This window comes from Carcharhinus amblyrhynchos, chromosome 5, assembly GCF_965287045.1.
Source record: "Carcharhinus amblyrhynchos chromosome 5, sCarAmb.v2.hapA, whole genome shotgun sequence".
Lineage (NCBI taxonomy): Eukaryota > Metazoa > Chordata > Chondrichthyes > Carcharhiniformes > Carcharhinidae > Carcharhinus > Carcharhinus amblyrhynchos.
Genome location: NC_137328.1, coordinates 52,962,938 through 52,990,895, shown reverse-complemented (window position 1 = coordinate 52,990,895; position 27,958 = coordinate 52,962,938). Strand labels below are relative to the sequence as shown.

Here is a 27,958-nt window from a genome sequence, read left to right as displayed (position 1 = left end):
CGAATGGGATGCTGGCCTTCATAGCGAGGGGGATTGAATATAAAAGTAGGGAGGTCTTGCTGCAGCTGTATAGGGCATTGGTGAGGCCGCAGCTGGAGTACTGTGTGCAGTTTTGGGCGCCGCACCTGCGCAAAGATATTTTGGCCTTGGAGGGAGTGCAGAGGAGGTTTACTAGGCTGATACCGGAGTTGAGGGGGTTGAGCTATGAGGAGAAGCTGAATAAACTAGGCTTGTACTCGTTGGAGTTTAGAAGAATGAGGGGAGATCTCATTGAGACATATAAGATGATGAATGGGATGGATAGGATAGAGGTGGAAAGACTCTTCCCGCTCAAAAAAGACAGTAGGACTAGGGGGCACAGCCTCAAGATAAAGGGGGGGCGGTTTAGAACGGAGTTGAGGAGGAACTTCTTCACTCAAAGGGTGGTGAATCTCTGGAATTCTCTGCCCGTTGAAGTGGTGGAGGCTGCCTCGCTAAATATTTTTAAGACGCGGGTTGATGGGTTTTTGATAAGAGAGGGGATTAAGGGTTATGGGGAGAGGGCGGGAAGGTGGAACTGAGCCACGACAGATCAGCCATGATCTTATTGAATGGTGGGGCAGGCTCGAAGGGCTAGATGGCCTACTCCTGCTCCTATTTCTTATGTTCTTATGTTCTTATAGAATCATAGAATCTCTACAGTACAGAAGGAGGCCATTTGGCCCATTGAGCCAATTGGAAATCAGTTTGAAAGTAGTGAAATCAGTCTCTCAGGATAGGTCCCGTGAGCATCAGCCTTCCACAATAGCTGGCCACAGTCTTTGCAGTTTAATTCTTTATAGGCTTCTCATGTGCCAGTTTCATTAAACAATGACTCCCTATTGTACTTCTGCCTTGCTGACTCTGACTATTTCTGCTTGGCTTTAGCAACCAGTGTGCTGCTGTTAAACCAAAATCCCTGGGTTAAAGCCTAAGTCAGATTTGTCCAACACACAACCTGCAGACCACTGTGCAACCCACCAGCCCATTCTATCTGTCCTGCAGATATGTTCAAAATGTCAGTAAGTGAATTTGAAGAATTTTCAAAGTACTTCTCCTCCAATCAATCACAGGCCATTTCTCTCCCACGTTTGCTGTTATTAGGATCATTAGTGAACGAATCAGCAACAAAAGTGGGAGAGGATTAGTCCAGACTGGAGGAGCAACCTTCTTCAGCCTGAGGCCTGCATATATAGCATAATGCTGGTAGTCAGTCTTCTGGGGAGGGAGGGAGGTTTCTAGGGCATGGGGAAGAGTCAAAGTGTCTGCTGGGCACAGGGGAAGTAGGTGCTGAGTGGGGAAGGAGTGCACCAACAACAAACTCACCCAGGCTCTATCCCTGTAACCCCACATATTTACCCCACTAATCTCCCTACACTAAGGGGCAATTTAGCATAGCCAATCCACCTAATCTGCACATCTTTGGACTATGGAAGGAAACCAGAGCACCCAGAGGAAACCCACGTAGACATGGGGAGAATGTGCAAACTGCACACAAGAAGTCACCCAAGGCTGGAATTGAACCTAGGTCCCTGGCACTGTGGGGCAGCAAAGCTAACCACTGTGCCACTGTGCTGGAGGAGCTCCACAGGAGCTTTTTTTTAAATGATACCAAGACACGAAAGGAGATGGTCAGATCAGATCAGCCCATCAAGTCTACACCATCTCTCTGATAGAGCATCTTACCCAGATTCAATTCCCATAACCTTATATATTTACTCTGCTAATCTTATTTACTTATTTTGGAAGGGAACAACCCTGGGATCATTTAAGACTTATCTAGATAGCCACACGAACAGACTGAGGATAGAGGGATACGAATGGATGGTCTAGTTAGGAACACATGATCGGTGCAGGCCTGGAGGGCCAAAGGGCCTGTTCCTGCGCTGTATTGTTCTTTGTTCTTTGTTTGTTCTAATCCCCTAATCTGCACACCTGCATATCATAACATAAAAAGACATGTGTCATGGTTCATGGCATTGTTGATTATATACTCAAATGAAGAAACTCTAGCATTGCAGAGAAACATATTTTTTAGTAGGACCAACAAAAAAAGGCAATGTTGTAGTAATTCAACAGGCTTAGATAATTAAAAACATCAAGATACAGTACTTTTGGAATGTGTTTTAATCAAGATACCAATGGATAAATATCTGATTATCCCACATATTCCTTATGGACACTGAAGAATATACAGTACTGTCTAACTGACATGAAGACTATTTTGGTTTAGAATGATAAATTTCTCCTAGTTTGTTGAGACTTTACAGTTAGATGAAAGGTTAACTCAAATTTCTCTCTCCACAGACACTGCCAGATGTGCTGAGTGTTCCTAGCATTTTCTGTCTTTATTCAGATTTTCAGCATCCTCAGTGGAATATATCGAGGGTGATTCAATGAGGCTTCAGAGAGCTTTATTGCCAACAAATATGTCACTATATTTCCAGCAGGGTCAGACGGAAATAACTATATTTCCAATGGCTCTTCCTGTTGCTCCTCATTGGAGGTAACTTTGGCGATATGAATTGCTCTCATTTTGCAGTGAAGGCTCACAGCCAGGAAGTTCAGATCAAGCTGAGTAAAGTCTAAATAAGTAAAATGACTTCCAAAAAATTGGAAATCAGTTTGAAAGTAGTGAAATCAGTGTCTCAGAATAGGTCCCGTAAGCATCAGCCTTCCACAATAGCTGGCCACAGTCTTTGCAGTTTAATTCTTTATAGGCTTCTCATGTGCCAGTTTCATTAAACAATGACTCCTTATTCTACTCCTGCCTTGCTGACTCTGACTATTTCCGCTTGGCTTTAGCAACCAGTGTGCTGCTGTTAAACCAAAAACCCTGGGTTAAAGCCTAAGTCAGATTTGTCCAACACACAACCTGCAGACCACTGTGCAACCCACCAGCCCATTCTATCTGGCCTGCAGATATGTTCAAAATGTCAGTAAGTGAATTTGAAGAATTTTCAAAGTACTTCTCCTCCAATCAATCACAGGCCATTTCTCTCCCACGTTTGCTGTTGTTAGGATCATTAGTGAACGAATCAGCAACAAAAGTGGGAGAGGATTAGTCTCTAGTGGAGGAGCAACCTTCTTCAGCCTGAGGCTTGTGTATATAGCACAATGCTGGTAGTCAGTCTTCTGGGGAGGGAGGGAGGTTTCTAGGGCATGGGGAAGAGTCAAAGTGTCTGCTGGGCACAGGGGCAGTAGCTGCTGAGTGGGGAAGGAGTGTCTGCTGGGCAAGGCCACAGTGGTTGCTGGGTAAAGCCAGAGTGGTTGTTGGGCTGGGCCATATTGGCTGTGAGTTGGGGGAAAGTCCCTGCACAGTGGGGACAGAGCGGCTGCAACAGGAATAGAGTGGTTGCTGGGTATGGCTGGAGTGGCTGCTTAGCGGACAGGGGTGGGAAAGAAGTGACTACAGGGCCAGGGGAAGAAACTTGCTGCTGGTGGAAGGTGGGGTGGTGGAGAGAAATTGGCCACTGGGTGAGGGAGAGAAGCTGGCATACATGTGTGTGTGTGTGTGTGTGTGTGTGTGTGTGTGTGTGTGTGTGTGTGTGTGTGTGTGTGTGTGTGTGTGTGTGTGTGTGTGTACCTGCGTGTGAGTGAGAATGAGTGTGCGCATATGAGAGTGTGAGCAAGAGTGTATGTGTTTGTATGAGAATGTGAGTAACAGTGTGTCTGTGTGAGTATGAGTTTGTGTGTGTGTGAGTGACTGTGTGTGTGCGAGCCAAGGTGTGAGTATGAGAGAATTTGAGAGTGTTCACTCCCAGTCTCAGGATTCACACTCACCCTCACCATCGCGCAACAACATACTCACACAGTGGGTGTGAGTGAATAACTACCCTGAGAGTGAGAGTGACCCTCTGGAACTCTAATGGTCATCTTTATTAATTACTCATCATTTTAAATTATCAATTTATTGCTTTGACGTTGCTTTGTTTTTGTTCAGAATGTTGCTTCTTTTCTTCAGACCTCAACATTTAGTTGAAATTTATCTTAATATTGCCCCAAACATTATCTTTTCAAAATTTGCTCATGGCCTCTTGAGTGTGGCCACTCTCACGAAAGGTTGGACAATCCTGTCCGAAGTTAACAATGTATTTCTAATCAAAATTACTTATACCTGACTCCTCCACATGGGTTTCTCACTTACTTACACATCCTCCAGGGTTAAACCTGAAAATGGATGGGATATGTTGGGTTCCCAACTTGATGCCATTTTGTGGATCTTTATTTCCCTGCTGCAGCCAGTCCCTGCCGGCCCCTCATCTCACCATTAAAATTCTACCTATTACCTCAAAGTTTTTCCATCATCATTGAAATTTTTTTTTGCTGATGTAACCTATATAATAGTTGCATTATATGTCACTAGAATTGTTGTGCAATGAACCTTGTCAGTGCAAAAAAGCCTTATCTTTCTTTTAAAAATGAAAATGAAGATACTCAACTATCTTCTATGTGCACAATGACAATGTACTCTGATTAATACCAATGTAATCTCCAGTACATTAAATAGACACAAAGACAAAGAAATCTAAGACTGTTGTAAGTATAACTGTCAATAACTGACCAACAGATTTTCTCACCATTGTGCATCAAACGTACCAAAGTTATTCACTTTTTACCATCACACTATTCTATATTTTGACCCTCTACTCCTTCTATTCCATACCTGGATATGTTAGATCTTGTGGTCTTTGACTAGAGCAATATTAAAAACAATTCTAAACACAGAAATCTTCCACAATAGTAAATTTTTGGGCAAGTAGTCTCTATTTGATGATTCGATGATGTTACCCGCTCTATATTCTGCACATGCAGCAATGCTGTCACTGTGATAGATATTGACTTTATTTTAAATAGATTCAGCCTCTAAAAGTTATTACTGTAAATCCTCACAGGTTGACTCTTTACTCCCGTCTTTTCCACATGAACTCGCTATGCAGTTTAACAACATCAGTAGACGTGGGATTGGCTTCCACACGCACACCAATGACACGTAGTTCTACCTCTCCACCACCTATCAGGACTCCTGGATTGCCTCTATGCTGTCATCCAATCACATTGTCTCCCATTAAACTGAGAAGACTGAAGTCAACATCTTCTGCTCCTGCCACAAACTCACACTATTATTACCTCCAATCATTGATTCAAGATAAAACCAATACCTCCTTCATAAAGAATGTCTACTTCCAGCTCTATATTTCCTACCTCTGCTCCTATCACAGCCCATTTATAGTACATCGTGTGTTCCATTTCAGCCTGTGTCACCTCCAATCTTGACTATTTGCAAACACTTCTGGTCAGCCTCTCGCCTAAACCAAGCTTCTACTATAACTCAATTTTAATCCAGCTAAGACCAGGTGCAAAATTGCAAACATGTAGATAATTGCCCATAACCCTACACTTGTTCTAGAAAAGTATTTACCTGAAATTTTTATTTACTTCTTAACATGATATAAAGTGTGATTTTTTTTGAAGAAATGTAATACTTTAACCCTGATTCTTGGCTGCAAGAATTCAACACTAATCTGGAAACAAAGGTTAAAAAATTATGTTCCACATCAGATCTCAGAAGTGGCAACCAGGTGGTCACCCAGTTGGAGGACGTGTATAGTTTTCTATTATAAATATAAACACTTGAGTATAAGTACTTTTCTGCATGTGTTCTCAAAAAACCTATATCTTGAAAAGGTAGACAGCCATATCTTGATGGACTCCTGTAAATGTTGTTGCAATCAACTGTTATTTTTATCAACATTCCCAGGCAATGACATTTCACGATGCACTTACAATGTGTATTGAAAATCCCTTGATTCAATGTCACCGATGAGCAAGGTGATAAACGATGAGCAAAAGAATGGGGCTGTTTAGCTCAGTTAGCTAGGTGGCTGGATCTAGCTGTTTCCCCACTCTAGCCCTGTGTGGAAGGCAATAACAACATGCCACTGACCACAAGCAACAGCTATGGGTGAGGAACCAGCCAGACAATGAGCCAAGGACCTGTCTTTCAGGCAGAGCACAAGTGAATTGAAAGCTGCTGAACCGATGGCACTAGTAAAGGATTTAGCATCTTCAAACTCTTCCTTCAATGCAGCTTATATGTTATGTATCCTTTTCTTCTTCAGGTTGAAGGGCTGAACTGAAGTTGATCGACTAGTGGGACTGATGGTGGACAAGTCCCCAGGACTGGATGGAATGCATCCCAAGGTTCTGAAGGAAATGGCAGAGGTGATAGTAGATGTCTTAGTGATTATTTACCAAACTTCGCTGGATTCCAGGGAAGTGCTGGAAGATTGGAAAACGGCTAATGTTACGCTGCTGTTTAAAAAAGGTAGCAGGCAAAAGGCAGGGAATAATAGGCCAGTTAGTTTAACGTCTGTTGTTGGAAAAATGCTTGAATCCGTCATCAAAGAAGAAATAGCGAGGCACCTGGAAAGGAATGGTTTGATAGAGCAGACGCAGCACGGATTCGTTATGGGGAAGCCGTGTTTGACGAATTTATTGGATTTCTATGAGGATGTGACTAGTGTGGTAGACAGAGGGGAACTGGTGGATGTGGTGTTTCTCGATTTTCAAAAGGTGTTTGATAAGGTGCCGCACAAAAGTTGCTTCAGAAGGTTGGGGGCATGGAGTTGGGGGTAAGGTGTTAGCGTGGATAGAGGATTGGTTGTCTAATAGGAGGCAGAGAGTTGGTATCAATGGGTGCTATTCTGATTGGCGGTTGGTGACTAGTGGAGTGCCGCAGGGATCGGTGCTGGGGACTGAACTATTTACCATTTATATAGATGATCTGGAGGAGGGGGCTGAGTGTAGGGTGACAAAATTTGCTGATGACACAAAGATGAGTGGAAAAGCAAATTGTGCGGAGGGTGTGGAAAGTCTGCAGAGGGATCTGGATAGGCTGAGCGAGTGGGTGAGGACCTGGCAGATGGAGTACAATGTTAGCATGTGTGAGGTTATCCACTTTGACAGGAATAATAGTAGGAGGGATTACTATTTAAAGGGCAAAAAGCTGCAGCATGCTACGGTGCAGAGGGACCTGGGGGTCCTTGTGCATGAGTCGCAAAAACCCAGTCTGCAGGTGCAGCAGGTGATCAAGAAGACGAATGGGATGCTGGCCTTTATAGCGAGGGGGATAGAATATAAAAGCAGGGAGGTCTTGCTGCAACTGTACAGGGTACTGGTGAGGCTGCAGCTGGAGTACTGTGTGCAGTTTTGGTTGCCGCACTTGCACAAGGATATTTTGGCCTTGGAGGGAGTGCAGAGGAGGTTCACTAGGCTGATACCGGAGATGAGGGGGTTAGACTATGAAGAGAGACTAAATAGACTGGGTCTGTACTCGTTGGAGTTTAGAAGGACGAGGGGGGATTCTTATAGAGATGTATAAGATAATGAAGGGGATGGATAGGGTAGAGGTAGAGGGATTATTCCCACTCAGAAAAGACAGCAGGACTAGAGGGCACAGCCTCAAGATAAGGGGAGGGGGGCAGTTTAGAACAGAATTGAGGAGGAACTTCTTCACTCAAAGGGTGGTGAATCTCTGGAATTCTCTGCCCGTTGAAGTGGTGGAGGCTACCTCGCTAAATATTTTTAAGACACAGGTAGATAGGTTTTTGACAGACAAGGGAATTAAGGGTTATGGGGAAAAAACGGGAAAGTGGAACTGATCCACTTCAGATCAGCCATGAGTGGCGGGACAGGCTCGAAGGGCTAGATGGCCTACTCCTGCTCCTATTTCTTATGTTCTTATGACACATTTTGTACCAAAGATTATACCACTGAGACTGTTTTCAATGACTGATTGAACTGTAAATACAATTGAGAGACAAACATGAAATGGTTTATGGTTAGAGGCACAGCTTTTCACTGAATCTTGAACCAAATTCTGTTCTTTCATCCCCACTAAATAGTAGAAAAATTGTGTTTGTGCTTCTGTAAACATGAGATTTAATTGTAATAAAAGAAATTCAGTGCAGCAGCGAGGGAGTAGCTCATTATTGCTGGCAATGTCTTTTGAATGATATTTTAAATCAAAACTTTGCCTGCTCGTTTATATCGATATGAACAATATTTGAAGATGAACAGGGGAGCTTTCCTAAAGTTCTGGCCAATATTTATTCCCAAGGCACTTTACAGCCAATAAAGCATCTTCGATGTATGGTCACTGTTGTAGTGGAGGAAACAAGTCAATTTGAGCATATCAAGATGTCACTAATGCCAATGCGATAATGCCAGGACAGAGGGAACAATTCTTTTGTTTTCCTCTTATGTACAACCAAAAGGGCTGAAGAGTCTTGGTTTAAAATCTTGCCTGGCACTTCTGACAGTGCAGCACCGCCTTATTACAACACTGCACTATTAGCTTTGATTTGTTTTGTCTGATATGAGACTTGAACATACAACCACCTAACTCAGAAGCCGGAGTGCTTGCTACACTGGGATAAAAACAGAAAGTGTTGGAAAAACTCAGCAAGTCTGACAGCATCTGTGGAGAGAAAAAACAGATTTGAAACATTAACACTGTTTCTCTCTACAGATGCTGCCAGACCTGCTGTGTTTTTCCAGCATTATCTGTTTCTATTTTACATTTCCAGCAGCTGCAGTATTTTGCTTTTATGCTATCACTGGGGTGTGGCTGGCAACATTATATAGGCGGCTTTACTTCACTGAGTTTGCAACTAAGCATATTCACATATTTATTATTGATTTTATTGGGACTATAATTATGTCGATAGGGCACTCAATGCCTCTCATGATTTATGAAGTAACTCTGGCTTTCAAGAGCTAAAGTTCATGAATGCAATCTGATTAGCTCCAAGTTTTTCAGAATTCAGTTGAAAAGTACTTTGACACTTCACTGTTGCCGAACACATCTATATTTTCACCTAAAATCTTTTAAGCAGGCATATTGACTTCTTCTTCACCTTCATTGTTACTCTTTTCTCACTCCTGTTAATTTTTTCTTTCCAACATAAACTATACCTCTTCACTTCTTTTGTTTCTGCTCAGCATCATTTATTACCTGTTTTTCTCCCTTTCTACATAGTTTCTCATTATAATCTTAGTTATTCCAACTGGATCCATTGATTGGAACCAAGATTGGGGGAATGGCAAATTGTGCGGAGGGTGTGGAGAGTCTGCAGAAGGATCTAGATAGGCTGGGCGAATGGGCCAGGAAATGGCAAATGGAATTTAATGTTGGCAAGTGTGAGGTGGTCCACTTTGGTAGGAAGAATGGTAGGAAGGACTATTACTTACGGGGCGAAAAACTGCAGCAGGCGACAGTGCAGAGGGACCTCGGGGTCCTTGTGCATGAGTCGCAAAAACCCAGCTTGCAGGTGCAGCAAGTGGTCAGGAAGGCGAATGGGATGCTGGCCTTCATAGCGAGGGGGATTGAATATAAAAGTAGGGAGGTCTTGCTGCAGCTGTACAGGGCATTGGTGAGGCTGCAGCTGGAGTACTGTGTGCAGCTTTGGGCGCCGCACCTGCGCAAAGACATTTTGGCCTTGGAAGGAGTGCAGAGGAGGTTTACTAGGCTGATGCCGGAGTTGAGGGTGTTGAGCTATGAGGAGAGGCTGAATAAACTAGGCTTGTACTCGTTAGAGTTTAGAAGAATGAGGGGAGATCTCATTGAGACATATAAGATGATGAATGGGATGGATAGGATAGAGGTGGAAAGACTCTTCCCGCTCAAAAAAGACAGTAGGACTAGGGGGCACAGCCTCAAGATAAAGGGGGGGTGGTTTAGAACGGAGTTGAGGAGGAACTTCTTCACTCAAAGGGTGGTGAATCTCTGGAATTCTCTGCCCGTTGAAGTGGTGGAGGCTGCCTCGCTAAATATTTTTAAGACGCAGGTTGATGGGTTTTTGATAAGAGAGGGGATTAAGGGTTATGGAGAGAGGGCGGGAAAGTGGAACTGAGCAGCGACAGATCAGCCATGATCTTATTGAATGGCGGGGCAGGCTCGAAGGGCTAGATGGCCTACTCCTGCTCCTATTTCTTATGTTCTTATGTTCATTCATCCAATTATAGTTATTTGTTTCTGCTCCAAGCTGTGTCTCCTAATGTATTTATTCATTTCTGAGATAAGGGCTTCTTTTTCTTTATTTTCCTTCTGTGTTCATTCCTATGCACCTTCCCTTTATTTCCCTGGCTCAGGAGCAGCATTCTTACCTCTAGATCAGAAGATTGTGAGTTCAAACCCTACTCTTGGTGTGATACATAATATTAGCTGAGATTTGGATGCCTTGGTGGTTTTTTTCCAAACGTCGCTGGATTCTGGGTAAGTGCCGGAAGATTGGAAAACGGCTAATGTTACGCCGTTGTTTAAGAAGGGTGCCAGGCAAAAGGCAGGGAATTATAGGCCGGTTAGTTTAACGTCTGTTGTAGGTAAAATGTTAGAATCCGTCATCAAGGAGGAAATAGCGAGGCATCTTGAGGGGAATTGCTTGGTAGAGCAGATGCAGCACGGTTTCGTTAAGGGGAAGTCGTGTCTGACAAATTTACTGGAGCTCTATGAGGATGTGTCTAGGGCGGTGGATAGAGGAGAGCCAGTGGATGTGGTCTTTCTTGATTTTCAGAAGGCGTTCGACAAGGTACCTCACAAGAGGTTATTGCAGAAGGTCAAGGGATATGGAGTTAGGGGTAGGGTGTTAGCGTGGATAGAGGATTGGTTGTCAAATAGGAGGCAGAGAGTGGGGGTCAATGGGTGTTATTCGGATTGGTGGTTGGTGACTAGTGGAGTGCCCCAGGGGTCGGTGCTGAGGCCTCAGCTATTTACCATTTATATAGATGATCTGGAGGAGGGAACCGAGTGTGTGGTGTCGAAATTTGCTGATGACACCAAGATTGATGGAACGGCAAATTGCGCGGAGGGTGTGGAGAGTCTACAGAAGGATCTAGATAGGCTGGGCGAATGGGCCAGGAACTGGCAAATGGAATTTAATGTTGGCAATTGCGAGGTGGTCTACTTTGGTAGGAATAATGGTAGGAAGGATTATTACTTACGTGGCGAAAAACTGCAGCAGGCAACGGTGCAGAGGGACCTTGGGGTCCTTGTGCATGAGTCGCAAAAACCCAGCCTGCAGGTGCAGCAGGTGGTCAGGAAGGCTAATGGGATGCTGGCCTTCATAGCGAGGGGGATTGAATATAAAAGTAGGGAGGTCTTGCTGCGGCTGTATAGGGCATTGGCGAGGCCGCAGCTGGAGTACTGTGTGCAGTTTTGGGCGCCGTACTTACGCAAGGATATTTTGGCCTTGGAGGGAGTGCAGAGGAGGTTTACTAGGCTGATGCCGGAGTTGAAGGGGTTGAGCTATGAGGAGAGGCTGAATAAACTAGGCTTGTACTCGTTAGAGTTTAGAAGAATGAGGGGAGATCTCATTGAGACATATAAGATGATGAATGGGATGGATAGGATAGAGGTGGAGAGACTCTTCCCGCTCAGAAAGGTCAGTAGGACTAGGGGACACAACCTCAAGATAAAGGGGGGGCGGTTTAGAACGGAGTTGAGGAGGAACTTCTTCACTCAAAGGGTGGTGAATCTCGCTACCTCGCTAAATATTTTTAAGACGCGGGTTGATGGGTTTTTGATAAGAGAGGGGATTAAGGATTATGGGGAGAGGCCGGGAATGTGGAACTGAGCCACGACAGATCAGCCATGATCTTATTGAATGGCGGGGCAGGCTCGAAGGGCTAGATGGCCTACTCCTGCTCCTATTTCTTATGTTCTTATGTTCATTGCAGGCTAAGACACTGCTGCACTGAAAGTGTCAGCCCAGATTAGAGTGCAATTGGAACTCAAAGTGTTGACTCAGAGGCAAGTGTTCTTTTTATTCTTTCATGAGATGTCAGCATCGCTTGCAAGGTCAGCAATCGTTACCCATCCTTCCTTACTGTGGAGAGTGCCACATACTGAGCTTATAGTATATCAAAGTAAAAACATGATACATGATTTAGAAACATTGGAATGGGAGTAAGCCATTCAGCCCCCATTCCACCACTCAATGAGATCACTGTTACCCTTACCTAACAAAGATCCATCAATCCCAGTCTTGAAAGGTTTGATTGTCTTAATATCCATATCCTTCAGGAGGCAGAGGAGCTCCAGATTTCCACCACATTTAGTGTGAAAAATGTTCCCTGATTCCCCCACCAGCTGGCCTACCTCTAATTAAGAGGTTGCATTCTCTTGTTATTGATTTCTCCATCCAAGGAAGTACTTTTCTTTGTCTATGTCATCAAATTCTTTTATAATTCTAAGTGATTGAAGTGCCTCACCCAGAGTACATTCTATGTTTTTGCTAACTTCCATGCTGCATTCAGCAAGGAGAAGCACTAATTCATCAGCTGAGGGAGGGTGATACATGTAGCATGAGATTTCCTTTCCTATGTAGAAATCATAGAAACACAACAGTGCAGAAAGAGGCTATTGCGCTCACCAGACTCCGCACCGACCACAATCCCACCCACGCCTTACCCCCATATCCTGATATATTAACCCACTAATCCCCCTAACCTACACATCTCAGGACACTAAGGGGCAATTTTAGCATGGCCAATCAACCAACCCGCACATCTTTGGGCTGTGGGAGGAAATCGGAGTACCTGGAGGAAACACACACAGACATGAGAAGAACGTGCAATTTCCACACAGACAATGACCCAAGTCGGGAATCGAACCCAGGTCCCTGGAGCTGTGAAGCAGCAATGCTAACCACTGTGCTACCGTGCTGTTTGACCTAATGTCATGAAAATTTGTGGAGTCCAGAGTCAATGTTGATGAGGACTCCTGGAACCACTCCCCCAGATTATTTACCACTGTATTGCCACCACTGGTTGTCTGAACCACCAAAGGGACCAGACACACTCAGGTACTGTGATGGATGAGTCTAGGACTTTGGCTGTAAGATATGATCTCATGAGTGTGTCAGGCTGTTGCTTGACTAGTCTTTGGGTCAGCTCTCCTAAGTTTGGCACGTCCCCAGATGTTAGTGAAGAGGACTTGCAGTGTTGACTGATCTGGGGTCTAGGTCGATGCTGGGCAGCTTGTCTGGTCTTGTTTAATTTTTGATACGGTACTGAGTTAACCAGATTGCTGTTTGTCTGGAGTCGCCTACAGATCAGATTGGGTAAGGACAGTAGATTTTCTTCCACAAAGGGCATTAAGTGAAACAGATGGGTTTTACCACAATCCAGTAATTTCATGATCATCATCTCTGAGACTAGCTTTTTAATCCAGATTTATTAATTAATTGAATTTAAATTCCCTCAGCTGCCATGTGAGAGTTTGAACTAATGTCCCCAGAGCATTTGTCTGGGTCTCTGCATCACTGCTCCAGTAACATTACCACTATGTTACTGTTCTCTTGAATTACATCTGTACTCTCTGATCCAATTAACTCCCATACTCTAACTCCACTTCACTTGATCCTAACTTCCCATATTCAATACCCCAGGATATTGACAATTATTATATATAATTACAAATAATAATTAATGTAATGAATGTTTTGTTAACAACATTCTCTTCAGAGGATTCAGTCAAAGGTGTTGTGCTTTCCTCTAATGGTTTCTGATATTTGAATCCTTTGATTTAACTGTCTTGTAAGCATAATTATTTTTATTGTAACAATAAACAAGGAATACAATGCAGTGAATTACAAAGTCATGGTGATAACCATCAGGAATAATTTCACCAGTGCAGTATTGTTCATAGTAAAATCAGTAGCACTATTGGCCTCAGATTATAAACAAATGAACTAGTCATTCAACTGATTGTTTTTGCTATGTGCAAGTTGACTTTCTGCGTTTACCTAAAGAACAGTTACTCCAGTTCAAGATAACTCAGGGCAAATGCAGTAGTTTAGAACCTCTTTAAGAGAGAGTAACAAATGGCATAAAATACAAAAGTCTATTTATGTTCATTTTTGTAGATCCATACACCTGCTGACACATTTTCTGCACTTTCTAGAATACAGTTGAGATGCACCAAGTTTCACCAACAGAGAAGAAAGAAAATAAGTAGATGTTTTCTGGGGAAAGTGGAATAAATGAGAAAAGACTTGAAAATAATAAATATAAAAGGGGAGTTTGGAATTGTGGATTTAGGGGGAGCAGAACATTAGGTAGAATGAGAAAACAAAAATAAAAGGGACCAGGCAAGAAGAAGAATAAAAAGGACCAGGCAGAAGGAGAAAAGAATAAAAGGAACCAAGCAGAATGAGAAAAGAAGAATAAAAGGGGGAGGGGAGGATTTAGGCGAATTGGTGAATGTTGGAAGTATTTTTTGTTGGGGATGATGTTTGTGGAGTGTGAGGTGTTAGTTGTTCAGTCAGAGTTTGTGCAGCCTGTCTGGAAGGGGGGAGGGAGGTAAATAAAGGCGCCATATTGGGAGTGTGGGCCGGCCGGAGGAGGGGCTCCGGGAAAGCTGGGGGAGCCCGACCAGAATAGAGTTATAAACCGGTGTGAGGTTGTGGGGAGGAGGCGGCGGTAGGGAGGGAGCAGGGCCGGGTTCAGGCTATGAAAGGAGTTATTCTGGCCGCTCCCGCTGCCGCCATGCAGGAGACTTTCGGCTGCGCCGTCACCAATCGCTTCGACCAGCTCCTGGACGACGAGTCGGATCCGTTCGACATCCTCCGGGAGGCCGAGGAGAAGAAGCAGAAGAAGAAAAAGGAGGAGGGAGGCCGGAAAAGCAGAGCAGGAGCCGGGAGCGGGGCGTCCGGCGGTACCTCGGCCGCCGCCGCCGCCTCCAACGCGGCCAAAGCCGGCAGGAGGGAGTCTCAGAAAGCCCGCAAGATCCCGGCCGGCAGTGAGGCCGGCAGCAGGCCCGGGGCAGCCGGCGGCACCGAGAATGTCTTCATGGGCAGCGGCCAGAGGAGAGAAGGTCCGTATCCCCCTCCCCGGGCTCTGCGGCACTGGGCAGGGGGAGAGACACCCAAATCATGTGGAAGATAACCGGGGAGGAGAGCAGGCTGCCCGCGGCCTCCCCCCTCCTGCCCGGGGGTAAAGAGCAGGGACCGGCGAGTCAAACTTGTTCATTTTGTAAAGATGTCGGGCAGGAGTGCGAATGTAGTTTCGGGTTTAATATCTTTTTAAAAAAAAAGTCCACACGTGGTGCGTATAAAATGCAGCATTCAGCAGGAAATTCATTAAATAGCTTGCAATAGGAAGGGTTTGAACTGGGGGGGGGGGGAAGGTGGCTGGGGGGAAGAGCGGGGGGGGGGGAAGGTGGCTGGGGGGAAGAGCGGGGGGGGGAGAGCGGGGGGGGAGGGGGGAAGGTGGCTGGGGGGGGGAGAGCGGGGGGGGAGGGGGGAAGGTGGCTGGGGGGGGGAGAGCGGGGGGGGAGGGGGGAAGGTGGCTGGGGGGGGGAGAGCGGGGGGGGAAGGGGGGAAGGTGGCTGGGGGGGGGAGGGGGGAAGGTGGCTGGGGGGGGGAGGGGGGAAGGTGGCTGGGGGGGGGAGAGCGGGGGGGGAGGGGGGAAGGTGGCTGGGGGGGGGGAGAGCGGGGGGGGAGGGGGGAAGGTGGCTGGGGGGGGGGGAGAGCGGGGGGGGAGGGGGGAAGGTGGCTGGGGGGGGGGAGGGGGGAAGGTGGCTGGGGGGGGGGGAGGGGGGAAGGTGGCTGGGGGGGGGAGAGCGGGGGGGGAGGGGGGAAGGTGGCTGGGGGGGGGGGAGGGGGGGGAGGGGGGAAGGTGGCTTGGGGGGGGGGAGAGCGGGGGGGGAGGGGGGAAGGTGGCTGGGGGGGGGGAGGGGGGGGAGGGGGGAAGGTGGCTTGGGGGGGGGAGAGCGGGGGGGAGGGGGGAAGGTGGCTGGGGGGGGGAGAGCGGGGGGGAGGGGGGAAGGTGGCTGGGGGGGGGAGAGCGGGGGGGGAGGGGGGAAGGTGGCTGGGGGGGGGAGAGCGGGGGGGGAGGGGGGAAGGTGGCTGGGGGGGGGAGAGCGGGTGGGGAGGGGGGAAGGTGGCTGGGGGGGGGAGAGCGGGGGGGGAGGGGGGAAGGTGGCTGGGGGGGGGAGAGCGGGGGGGGAGGGGGGAAGGTGGCTGGGGGGGGGAGAGCGGGGGGGGAAGGGGGGAAGGTGGCTGGGGGGGGGAGAGCGGGGGGGGAAGGGGGGAAGGTGGCTGGGGGGGGGAGAGCGGGGGGGGAAGGGGGGAAGGTGGCTGGGGGGGGGGGGAGGGGGGAAGGTGGCTGGGGGGGGGGAGGGGGGAAGGTGGCTGGGGGGGGGAGAGCGGGGGGGGAGGGGGGAAGGTGGCTGGGGGGGGGGGAGAGCGGGGGGGGAGGGGGGGAGAGCGGGGGGGGAGGGGGGAAGGTGGCTGGGGGGGGAGAGCGGGGGGGGAGGGGGGAAGGTGGCTGCGGGGGGGGGAGGGGGGAAGGTGGCTGGGGGGGGGAGAGCGGGGGGGGAGGGGGGAAGGTGGCTGGGGGGGGAGAGCGGGGGGGGAGGGGGGAAGGTGGCTTGGGGGGGGGGAGAGCGGGGGGGGAGGGGGGAAGGTGGCTGGGGGGGGGAGAGCGGGGGGGGAGGGGGGAAGGTGGCTGGGGGGGGGGAGAGCGGGGGGGGAGAGCGGGGGGGGAGGGGGGAAGGTGGCTGGGGGGGGGAGAGCGGGTTGGGGTGTGGGGGGAAGGTGGCTGGGGGGGGGAGAGCGGGTTGGGGTGTGGGGGGAAGGTGGCTGGGGGGGGGAGAGCGGGTTGGGGTGTGGGGGGAGGTGGCTGGGGGGAGAGCGGGTTGGGGTGTGGGGGGAGGTGGCTGGGGGGAGAGCGGGGTGGGGGGGGGGTGTTGCCTGAAGGGGGGAGTGGGATGGGGGGGAGGTCGGGGTGTTGCCTGAAGGGGGGATAGTGTGCGGGATGGGGTGGGGGGGTCGGGGTGTTGCCTGAAGGGGGGATAGTGTGTGGGGGAGAGCGCATGGGGGTGGGGTGGTGAGGGGTGGTGCCTGAAGGGGGGATAGTGTGCGGGATGTGGGGGGGGTGAGGGGTTGTGCCTGAAGGGGGGATAGTGTGTGGGATTGGGGGGGTCGGGGTGTTGCCTGAAGGGTGGGATAGTGTGCGGGGGAGAGCGCATTGGGGCGGGGGGGGTGAGGGGTGGTGCCTGAAGGGGGGATAGTGTGCAGGGGAGAGCGCATGGTGGGGGTGAGGGGTGGTGCCTGAAGGGGGGATAGTGTGCGGGGGAGAGCGCATGGGGGGGGGGTGAGGGGTAGTGCCTGGGGGGAGAGTGGGTGGGGGGAAAAGAGGGTGTCGGGGGGTGGGATGTGGTTCATGGGTCTGTGGGGAGGGGGAGGTGGATTGCAATGCTTTTAGGAAGTGGATTTCTGGATTTCAGGATTATGATCCAGCAGCAGTGAAAGAATGGGCATGTCGTTAGTTCCAAGTCGGAATGATGTGTGGTTTGGGTGCATTTTGCAGTGGTATCAGATGTGTGGCCCTTGTTTTTTTTTGAAGGATAGACACTGCAGGGGGTATGTGGGTCAGGTTGGAGTGGGTGGGGGTATGTAGGTTAGGGTGGGCGAGGGGATGTGGGTCACGCTGGAGGGGGCTGTCAAAGTATCCTTGATGAGTGGCTTCAGTGTTTCTTGTTGTTAGTGCACACTGATGCCATTGCATTGCTGATGGAGGGACTGAATATGTGTATTTATGGCTGAGTTCAGTTCAAACAGGTCACTTTTTCCTGGAGAGTGTCATGCTTCTTGAGTGCTGTTGGAGCTGCACTCATTCAGGCAAGTGCAGAATATTCTGTCACTCTCTTGTCTTGTGGATAGTGGGCAGGCTTTGGTGTGTTGGGTGGTGAGTTACATGCCTCAGAACTCCAGCCTCTGGTCGGTACTAGTAGGCACAGTATTATATGGCTGCCTCAGTTTCATTTTTCTCATTCTTGGTAGTCCCTAGGATGTTGATATTGGAGAATTCAGCAATGGTAAAGCCTTGACTATCAAAAGCAGGTTAGATATTCTCATGTTGGAAATGATCACTGCCTCTCACTTGACGCATGAATGTTATTTCCATCTATCAGCCCAAGGCTGAATATCATCCTGGTCTTGCTGCGTATAAACACAAACAACTTCAATATCTTGAGTTGTGAATGGCATTGTATACATAATAATCAGCAAACATCCCCTCTAATCTTGTGAAGGGACAGTCATGGATGAGGCAGCTGAAGATGGTCGAGCTATGATCCCCCCCTGCCCCGGTTCCCTTTGTCTGTTAAGTCAAAATAAAGTAAGAAGTCTCAACATCAGGTTAAAGTCCACTTTAACCTAGTATTGTGAGACTTGTCACTGTGCTTACCCCAGTCCAACGCCGGCATCTCCATGTCAAGTGAAAATATCCCAGGTACAAGCCAATTTGTATGTGGCAAGGGAAGAGAAATGAGTTTTTGAACTCCGCTTGTTTAGGGCCTTACTTCACAATTTCTTGAGTTTAAAGACTGCTTACTTGCAGCTTTGCAACATTAGCTGCATCAGTCCATTTTTCTGCCCTTGGATGCCTTTGTCAACTCCAGATTCCAGTATTCTGGTCAGTCTCTGTCATCAGAGCCCCTGCCTTCAGTTGTTTAGCCAATACTCTGGAATTCCTTTTCTTTCTTTGAAACCCTCCTCTAGCCAAGCCATTGTTAAAGAACAATGATCAGTACAGCATAGGAGCAAGCCCTTCAGCTCACCAAGTCAGTGCCAACACAGATGCCTCTCTAATATTTTCTTGCCTCTACGTGGTCCATATCCCTCTATTCCCTACCCCTCTATTCCCTACCCATTCACATATCTATTCAGATGCCTCTTGGTTTTGTAGCGGGTAGGTCGTGCCTTACTAACCTTATTGAGTTTTTTGAGAAGGTGACCAAAGAGGTGGATGGGGGCAAGGCAGTTGACGTGGTATACATGGATTTTAGTAAGGCGTTCGATAAGGTTCACCATGGTAGGCTTCTTCAGAAAATGCAGATGTATGGGATTGTGGGTAATCTAGGAAGTTGGATCAGGAATTGGCTATCAGATAGGAGACAGAGGGTGGTGGTGGATGGTAAATATTCATCATGGAGTACAGTTACGAGTGGTGTGCCTCAGGGATCTGTTTTGGGGCCACTGTTGTTTGTAATTTTTATTAATGATCTGGATGAGGGTATAGTTGGGTGGATTAGTAAATTTGCTGATGACACCAAAATTGGAGGTGTGGTAGATTGTGAGGAAGGGTGTCATAGTCTGCAGGGAGACTTAGATAGGTTGCAGAGCTGGGCCGAGAGGTGGCGGATGGAATTTAATGCGGAGAAGTGTGAGGTAATTCACTTTGGTAGGAGCAACAGATGTGTCGAGTATAGGGCTAACGGGAGGACTTTGAACAGTGTGGATGAACAGAGGGATCTAGGTGTGTGTGTACATAGATCCCTGAAAGTTGGGAATCAAGTAGATAAGGTAGTTAAGAAGGCGTACGGTGTATTGGCGTTTATTGGTAGGGGGTTTGAACTTAGGAGTCGCAGTGTAATGTTGCAACTGTACACTACTCTAGTGCGGCCGCACTTGGAGTACTGTGTGCAGTTCTGGTCCCCGCATTACAAGAAGGATGTGGAGGCGTTGGAGAGGGTGCAGAGGAGGTTTACTAGGATGGTGCCTGGTATGGTGGGCAGGTCCTATGAGGAGAGACTGAGGGATTTAGGGTTGTTTTCGTTGGAAAGAAGGCGGCTAAGAGGGGATCTTATTGAAACATATAAGATGATTAGAGGTTTAGATAGGGTGGATAGTGATAGCCTTTTTCCTCGGATGGAGAAAGCTAGCACGAGGGGGCATGGCTTTAAATTAAGGGGGGGTAGCTACAGGACGGATGTCAGGGGTAGGTTCTTTACCCAGCGGGTGGTGAGGGATTGGAATGCCCTGCCTGCTGCAGTTGTAAATGCGTCTAGTTTGGGGGCGTTTAAGAGATCTCTGGATAGGTTTATGGACGAAAAGGGATTGGTATGGGCTAGTGGGTCATTGTTTTTGTAACTGGTCGGCGCAACATCGTGGGCCGAAGGGCCTGTTCTGCGCTGTAATGTTCTATGTTCTATGTTCTATGTTCTATGAATGTTATTGTAAAATCTGATTCTAGCACCTCTCCTGGTAATGTGTTCTAGGTACTCACTACCCTCTGTGAAAACTTGCTCCTTACATCTCTTTTAAACCCCCCCCCCCAACATATGCCCATATGCCACTGAGTAATTGACCCTTGACTCTGGGGGAAAATGTCTTCTGACTATCCGCTTTATCCAAGCCTGTCATAATCTTGTAAACCTCTATCATCCTTTGACGCTCCGATTAAGATCCCCCTTCGTCCTCCTGTGCCCCAGTGAAAACAGTCCAAGTTTGTTCACTGTTTCTTAGTCCATATCCTCCAAACCAGCAACATCCTGGTAAATCTCTTCTGCACCCTTTCCAATTCATCAACATCCTTCTGGTAGTGTGGCTACCAGAATTGTACACAATATGCCAAATGCAGCCTAACCAAAGTCTTATACAACTGCAACATGATTTTCCGATTCCTATACTCAGTGCCCTGAGCGATGAAGGCCAGAATGCCACGTGCCTTTTTGACCACCTTATCCGCCTGAGTTGCCACTTTCAGGGAACTGTGGATCTGCATGCCTAGATCCCTCTATGTTAATATTTCCAAGGGCTCTACCATTTACTGTATACTTTCTTTCTGCAGTAAACCTTCCATTGCATCACCTCACATTTGTCTGGGTTAACTTCCATCTGCCATCTTTCAGCCCAGGTTTCCAGCTGATATATATGCTGTTATATCCTCTGACAATCCTCCTCACTATCTGTTGCTCCCCCAATTTTTGTATCATCTGCAAATTAACAAATCAGACCACCTACGTTTTGCTCCAAATCATTTGTATATATTACGAACAGCAGAGGCCCAAGCACAGAACCTTGTGGAAAACTGTTTATCACAGATCTCCAGTTAGAAAAGTACTCTTCAATGCTACACTCTACTTTCCGTGCCCAAGCCAGTTTTGTATCCATCTTACCAGCTCACCTCAGACACCAAATGACTTCACCTTCTGTATTAGCCTGCCATGAGGAACCTAATCGAAGGCTTTACTGAACATCCATTGCCCTGTTCCTTTTTTTCTGACACTTCCTCAGAGAGCTCAACCAAGCTTGTGAGACACAACTTCCCCTTCACAAACCCATGCTGCCTATTGCTAACAAGCCTAATCTCTTCCAAATGTGAGTACATCCTGTCTCTAAGAATCTTCTCCAATAATTTCCCCACCACTGTAAGGCTCACAGGCCTGTAATTTCCTGAATTGTCTCTTCTGCCGTTAAACAGAAAAACAATGCTAGCTATTTTCCAATCTTCTGGTACCGTGCCCATGGTTAAAGGGGATATAAAGATTTTGGATTTTGCACTCCTAATATCACTTGTCACATCCATTTTTCTGTGATTATTCTAATATGTTAGGGCTTATACATTTTAAATGTGATCATAGAAGTGCAAGTTGTTTAAATTTATTAAGAAGCAACCAGACATCTTTTAACTTGGCAGTAAGATACTAAATTTAGTGAAGAGTTCCTATACAATGATAATTCTCCCATTATAGATTTGTGAAATGACAAAAGAAAACCACCCAGTAAGGATTTTTCAGTATGCTGTGTAAATGGAGCTGGTTTTGCTGAATGGGCAGATTAAGATTTCCAGTATAGCGCAATGGATGATCTGATAATCTTTCACTGTTCCCTCAACTTTGGCCTTTGGTTCCCAAAATGATTTTTTTATAACCTTTGACCTTCCACTGTTCTGGAGTTTAAAAACACCTTTGGATAATTAAAAATTTCCTTTTGTGAATAATGAAAGTGTGCACATTTTTCGCTCCAAGTTTAACATGCATACAATAAAAGTCCTCTTTGTCAGTTAGTATTTTGCATCATTTGATATGATTAACTAGAAATACCTTCTAGGAACACACAATTATTTTTTAAAAGGGAATCAAATTGAAAAATGATCATTGTGTCAGGAAAAGCAATTAAAACTGTGCATCTTGACTCATTGGGCAATGGTTGCTTGTGGAATGGTTTTTAGGCCATTCAGAACTTTGCACGCTGAGGGTCACAGCTCTTTTTTTTGAGGGATGTTGTCAAAGGTAGCCAACTATTTGAAATAGACACCTTTTGAAAATTTAAAAATAAGGATTTATATGTGGGTGTCTCATTGGGGTCCAATACAATTTGCTGTAAAATTGATGTAGGTTTGTAATTTTATCATTGAAGAGAGAGGACATTTTTGAATTTGTAGTTCTGTATTATCCAGTCCTTTCCATAAAATTCCACTACAAATTCAGGGATTTTTTTTGATTAGACATACAGTTTTAGGTGTATTTAAGGTGACTAGGGGATTTTCACAGTAACTTCATTCCAGTGTTAATGTAAGCCTACTTGCGACTAATAAATGACATTTTTTATTTATTGTCACAAGTAGGCTTCTATTAACACTGCAATGAAGTCCCTGTGAAAATCCCCTAGTTGCCACACTCTGATGCCAATTTGGACGTTCTGAGGGAGAATTTAGCATGGCCAATGCGCCTAACCAGACTGTCTTTCAGACTATGGGAGGAAACCAGAGCATCTGGAGTTCTGTGCAGACTCTGCACGGACAGTGATTCAAGCCCGGGTGATGCAGGAGTGCTAATCACTGTGCCAACATGCTGTTGGTATCACACCAGATTGTCTAGAGACTGCTTAAAAAAAACTCCCTCTTGCTGTAGTGTGTTTTTATCTTTACTAAAAGCACTAATTGACTTTTAAGCAGTTTGCCCACTTGCTAACCTCTGTAGGGTGCTGGAAAGAAATACCAGGTCTACTTTAAACTCCCTTGATTGAATTCCTTCCAGGGTTTATGCAATGTAATGCAGAATAAAACAGAAATACTCAGACAGGCAGCACCTGCAGAGGCAAACGTTTTAGGCCAATGACCTTTTTGGCAACTGGAAAACTACCGGAGTAGGAAGCGATATGTGGGAAAAAAACAAAGGAAAGTTTGAGTAAGATATAAATGCAAGTCTTTCTGTATAGCATATTTCATGATCATTGAATATCTCCAAGAATTTTATAGCCAATGAAGTACTTTTTGAAATGTGGAACTTATTATAATGTAGGGAATGCAGTAGCCATTCAGTGTGCAGCAAACTCGATCAACAGCATAGAATACTGTCGTTGCCATTGAACAGTTGTTAGGAGGATAAATATTCGCCAGGACTCCAGTGATAATTCCCAAGCTGTTTGAAATAGTACCCATCTGAGCAGGCAGGCAGGCAGGGCCTCGATTTTAATAGTACGTCTGAAAAACAGCCACACTCCTGTCTATCCTTAGTCTCCTCCATTGTCTCATTGAAGCTTAGATGCTGGAAGGTGGAGGGGGGTATGCCTGTTTCAGAGATAAACCCTGCCCAGCTGTGTTGGTGATTCTGATTTACCCATTTACATCTTCTCCAGACTCATTGTTTCTTTACTTGTCCCAATACCATGTTATTTTATCTTTTGTCATTTAAGTTTTTAGATTTTCCCTTCATTCTTCCTTCCCTCCCTCCCTCTTCCTTTCCCTGATGCTGCACTTGCTTAAAACCTGTTGTGTTGCTAATTTTTTTGGTAGGATTTGAAACATTAACTTTGTTTCTCTCTTCAGACTTGCTTCCTGACCAGCTAAGCATTTCCAGCATTTCTGTTCTTATTTCAGCAGTACGTTGCTATACTAAGTCCATCATTAAGTGGTACATGAGAACAGTTTTGAGTATTGTCTCAGCACTCTTTCTGATCTTTGGAGTTCTGCAAAGTAAGGATTTAAATCTGTGACAGAAACCAGCGTGCTGTTTCGTTGTCAGTTTAATACTGAGGAAAATTGACAATGCTGGAGGAAACAGCTTAACTGAAGTTGATTTCTGATAGATTGACCTTGTATGGCTAATAACAAATATAAAAGATAGTGCTGCCAGGCACATAGTTGTATTTTTTTTACTAGTTGATGTGTTTTTAAACTAGCTAGGTATTCTGCAACAAGGTAATAAATTAATTAAAACTTATTTTGATGCACAAATCACTCTTGGAGATTGCAATTTGTGGAACTGTTAGTGCAGTTCCCATTCACTGAATTATGAAAAAAGCCTCCACCTTGGCTTGTGTGACTTCTGCGGGTCAGTTTCATCATGATAGAATGGGCAGGGTACCTTGGAAAAGCATTGTTAATATGGTTTGCATTTTTTTAAACAAAAAGCAAAGCACTCATCTGCTGCCTAAACCAGAACAGTGACTATGTTTCAAGAATATCTCATTGACTGTGCTTTGGGATGTCCTGTGGCCGTGTATATTTTCTTTTTTCTAACCTTATCTTTGGAGCTGCATAGTTGGCCTTAACTTTTGCATACATTTCACTTGTGTTTCCTCAGGTCCAAAGAGAGGCCCAAAAAGGGCAGATGTGCGAGGTCAGAATGAAAATCAGGATATTGAGAGAAAAATGGAAAGACCAGAGCGTAGAGTTGTGTTCCGAGAACGGCGCCCTAATGAAACAGAAGGAGCTCCTGACTTTTCAATAGAAGCGTAAGACTTAAATCAGTATTTGTTGAGGATGTTAGTTTTGCTCCTGTTAGTTTTTCAACAATGTTTCCTGCATATTTGGATTTAACCTTGATGGAGAAGGGTTGCTGGAGAGGGAAGTTAGGAGAATTCACAGGCTTTATTGTAACTTAATACACTGCAATACTGTTTGTAGCAGTTTTTCTAATCTTTAACTTTCTTGTTTTGGCATCCATGGAACATTCCTCACTTCATCACTGTAACCAATAATAAGTTGTCGACCACATTCCTTTGCACTTGTGTTTTTCCTTTCTTTCCCTGTGAATTGAGTGACATTATCAGAGCCATATTAATTTCCATCCATTTCTCCACCCCACCTCTAAACCATACTGTGTAGATGGATCATGTAGAAGAGGAATACCTGAGGTTTGATCTCCGATTTATGTTGAATTGGCTGGAGCAGTGGTAACTGCACTGCATTCTGCTTCACTATCCCTGAACACAAAAGGGAAATAGCTGTTCAGTATTCAGTAAACCCTGCTGAAAACACGTGTGTGTTGGATGTCTAAAGGAAGGATTGTATCGCTCCTTTTCTTATGACCCCCTTTAAGAACTCATTCCTCAGAACCTGTAGGAGATAAGTGCTAAAGTTCTATCTACTATTAAATAAAAGCTAGATTGGGAATGTATGGGGGAGGGGTGTTGCAAATTAATGTCATGTCAGGCAACCTTGTTCTTGGTAGCAGGGGGGGGTTTGGCAGATAGATGTTGAGAGGTTGTTTCCCTTGTGGGAGTGTTTAGGTCCAAAGAGCATAATCTGAGTAAGAGGTCACCCATTTAAGACAGATGTGGAAGAATTTCTTCTGAGATTAGTGAATTTTTGGAATTCTTACTGCAGGTATACATTAGCTTAATTTTTATAATTTAGATTGCAATTATTAAAAAATAAATGGGCAGAAACATAAGGCTACTCCATTTTTCAGTGAAGATAATTATGTAACGTCAGTGAGAGGAGAATACAAAGGCTCCAGATCTTGCCATCAGCAGTGAAGCTGTGGCTTAGGCTGCTGATTCCCATTTTCATAGGTTGCTTTAGAAAGAACCTGATGTCCTGGCTGCTATGTGAATAGGTAAAGTAAGTAATGAGCCTTAGTAGCAAGATGTAACTCCAGTGACAACATATGAACTGAAGAAGTGTCCCCTGAGGTCTGCTTTCAGTCAGTGACATTCAATGTTTTTAACTTGCCTTGTGTTCCAATCTTTGCCTGGAGACAGTACATTAAGGAAATTTTGTAATTTCTTTGAAATCCCTGTTTAATCTCAATTGTTTTTAAGAACGTTTGATTGAAAAGGGCTTCTGAAAAATTTGCATCAGTGGTAAAGAGATCAGTTGTGCCTTTCTTGGATAATAAGAAATGCTGCTCCGTGTGATCTGGTGACCCTTAACCTGGAAGCAATATCAGCAGAAAGAAAGTTAAGATATGATGCCATGTAGCTGGTGGATACAGAAGAAAGCTACAGACAGATGAGTTGGAGGTTGAGGTTAATCAGTGCATAGATGCAACACCAAGAGAAAGCAGGCACAAAGAAGCTTAAGGAATAGGGTATAGAAGTGTTGCTGCAACTATACAAGGCATTTGTGAGATTGCATCTGGAGTAGAGTACTGTGTATAGTTTTGATCCCCTTATTTGAGGAAGGATGTAGTGGCATTAGAGGCAGTTCAGAGAAGGTTCACTGGATTGATTCTAGAGTTGAGGAATTTGAAGAGATTGAGCAGTTTAGATCTGCACTTCGTAGAGTTTAGAAGAATGAGAAGAGATTTAATTGAGTTATTTAAGATGATTAAAAGTATTGACAAAGTAAACGTAAAGATGTTTTCCTGTTGTGAGGCAATGTAGAACAAAGAGGTCATAGTTTAATGGGTAGCAGATTTAAAACAGATTAGGAGAAACTACTTCACTCAAAGGGTCAAGAATCTGTGGCATTCACTATTCCAGAGTACGGTGGATGGCGGGACATGACTAAATTTAAGGAGGAGATGGACAGATTTTTAATTGGGAATGCGTTGCACGGTCATGGAGAACAGGGAGGAGAGTGGAATGGAGTCTGAGACAAGATCAGCCGTGATTGAGTTGAATTGCGGAGTAGGCTTGAGGGGCTGAATTGCCTACTCCTGCTTCGAGTTCTTATGTGCAAGCTTCTGTTTGTCAATAACCCTCTCCCCCCAGCCAACCTTCATGATTGCTACCGGAAGGAGCTTGACTTTCACTTAACAGTTCCTTTGCAGATTGCATCGCCAACACTTGAAATTGGGATATGTCTTGTGGTAAATGAATATGACAGTGCATTGGACTCTCATACTGCCAGTTGGAGGAAATTCAATGTTGTACGACACCAAAACAAAATTATGACCAATTAAGGATTGCATTAAGTACAGTACATAGGCTAGTCATTGCAATACGTTTTGTGATGGCCTTCATCAATATCTTTTTCTCATTGTGTATTTTAATTTCATTCTAACTTTGCAAGTAATTTAAAAACAAAATATATGCCTGAAATTTAATTGCAGTTAACTTTTTTGTTTTGTAGACCAATTGACAGGATGGACAGGGCATCGATGAGAGGGCGTGGGGGTGGAAGAGGACGTGGTCGAGGACGAGGTGGATTTCCCAGAAGTGTTGATGGGTTCGATCTAAGAGGAAAACGAGAGTTTGAAAGGCATAGTGGAAATGACAAAGTGTGAGTTGTTTGAGCAGTACAATAAGTAAATCAGGGAGGGAGTGCTATATCAGTCAAGGTAACGTTGGACATGTCTTTTGCAAGCATGATACAAATGAGTTATGATCAATGCTTGTGAATGGAGTGTGTATATCGATTGTGGTGTTCTCTTTGAATGCATGCTTAAGAAGAAAAGGGATTTAATGCCGCAGTATTTACATTGTGTGAATACCTGCAGAGATGGCTTGCTGTTGCCTTGATAATCCATTAGCTAAATTTAAACATACTGGACCAAAATTAAATGTGGGTGAAATGAAGCACACGTGTATTATTTGGTAGGCGCCATGATTATTATGGTTCAATGTGGCTGACAAGTGCATTTGAACTTTTTTTAATGGGTTACATTATTGTACATTAAAATATAGTACTTACGATCAGTAGTTGCTACTGATAAGGTAAAGTAGTATGACCCATCTTGGTTGTAGGCTGCAGCAGGAGCTTCTTTTCCCAACTGTAGCATGGGTCCAAAGGCAGCCAGTGGAGAGGCCTAGCCATGCATTGCCGGTGAAGGGTGCCCCCTTCTAAAGTCACATGCTGAAAATACACCCTTTTGAAGGGTCTGTATTCAGCTTGAGTACAGGCAAATGTTTCCTGACTCTTAGCCTGCATCAAATAAAAAATCCAATTGCATCTCCTCTGCATACCTGGCTCTTCT

At 45.7% G+C, this 27,958-nt stretch overlaps 1 protein-coding gene across 2 annotated transcripts in view; it reads left to right on the top strand.

Moving 5' to 3' along the window:
* Positions 1–14,445: 14,445 nt before the first annotated feature.
* The window catches only part of LOC145343032 (intracellular hyaluronan-binding protein 4-like), a 36,495-nt gene continuing 22,982 nt past the window's right edge, over positions 14,446–27,958 (top strand). For both annotated transcript variants that reach the window (XM_080188781.1, XM_080188780.1), the window contains exons 1-3: positions 14,446–14,896; positions 24,398–24,548; positions 27,115–27,264. In XM_080188781.1, the coding sequence (XP_080044907.1) occupies positions 14,533–14,896; positions 24,398–24,548; positions 27,115–27,264 (665 nt within the window). In that variant the 5' untranslated portion in view covers positions 14,446–14,532. The remainder of the gene's footprint in view (positions 14,897–24,397; positions 24,549–27,114; positions 27,265–27,958) is intronic.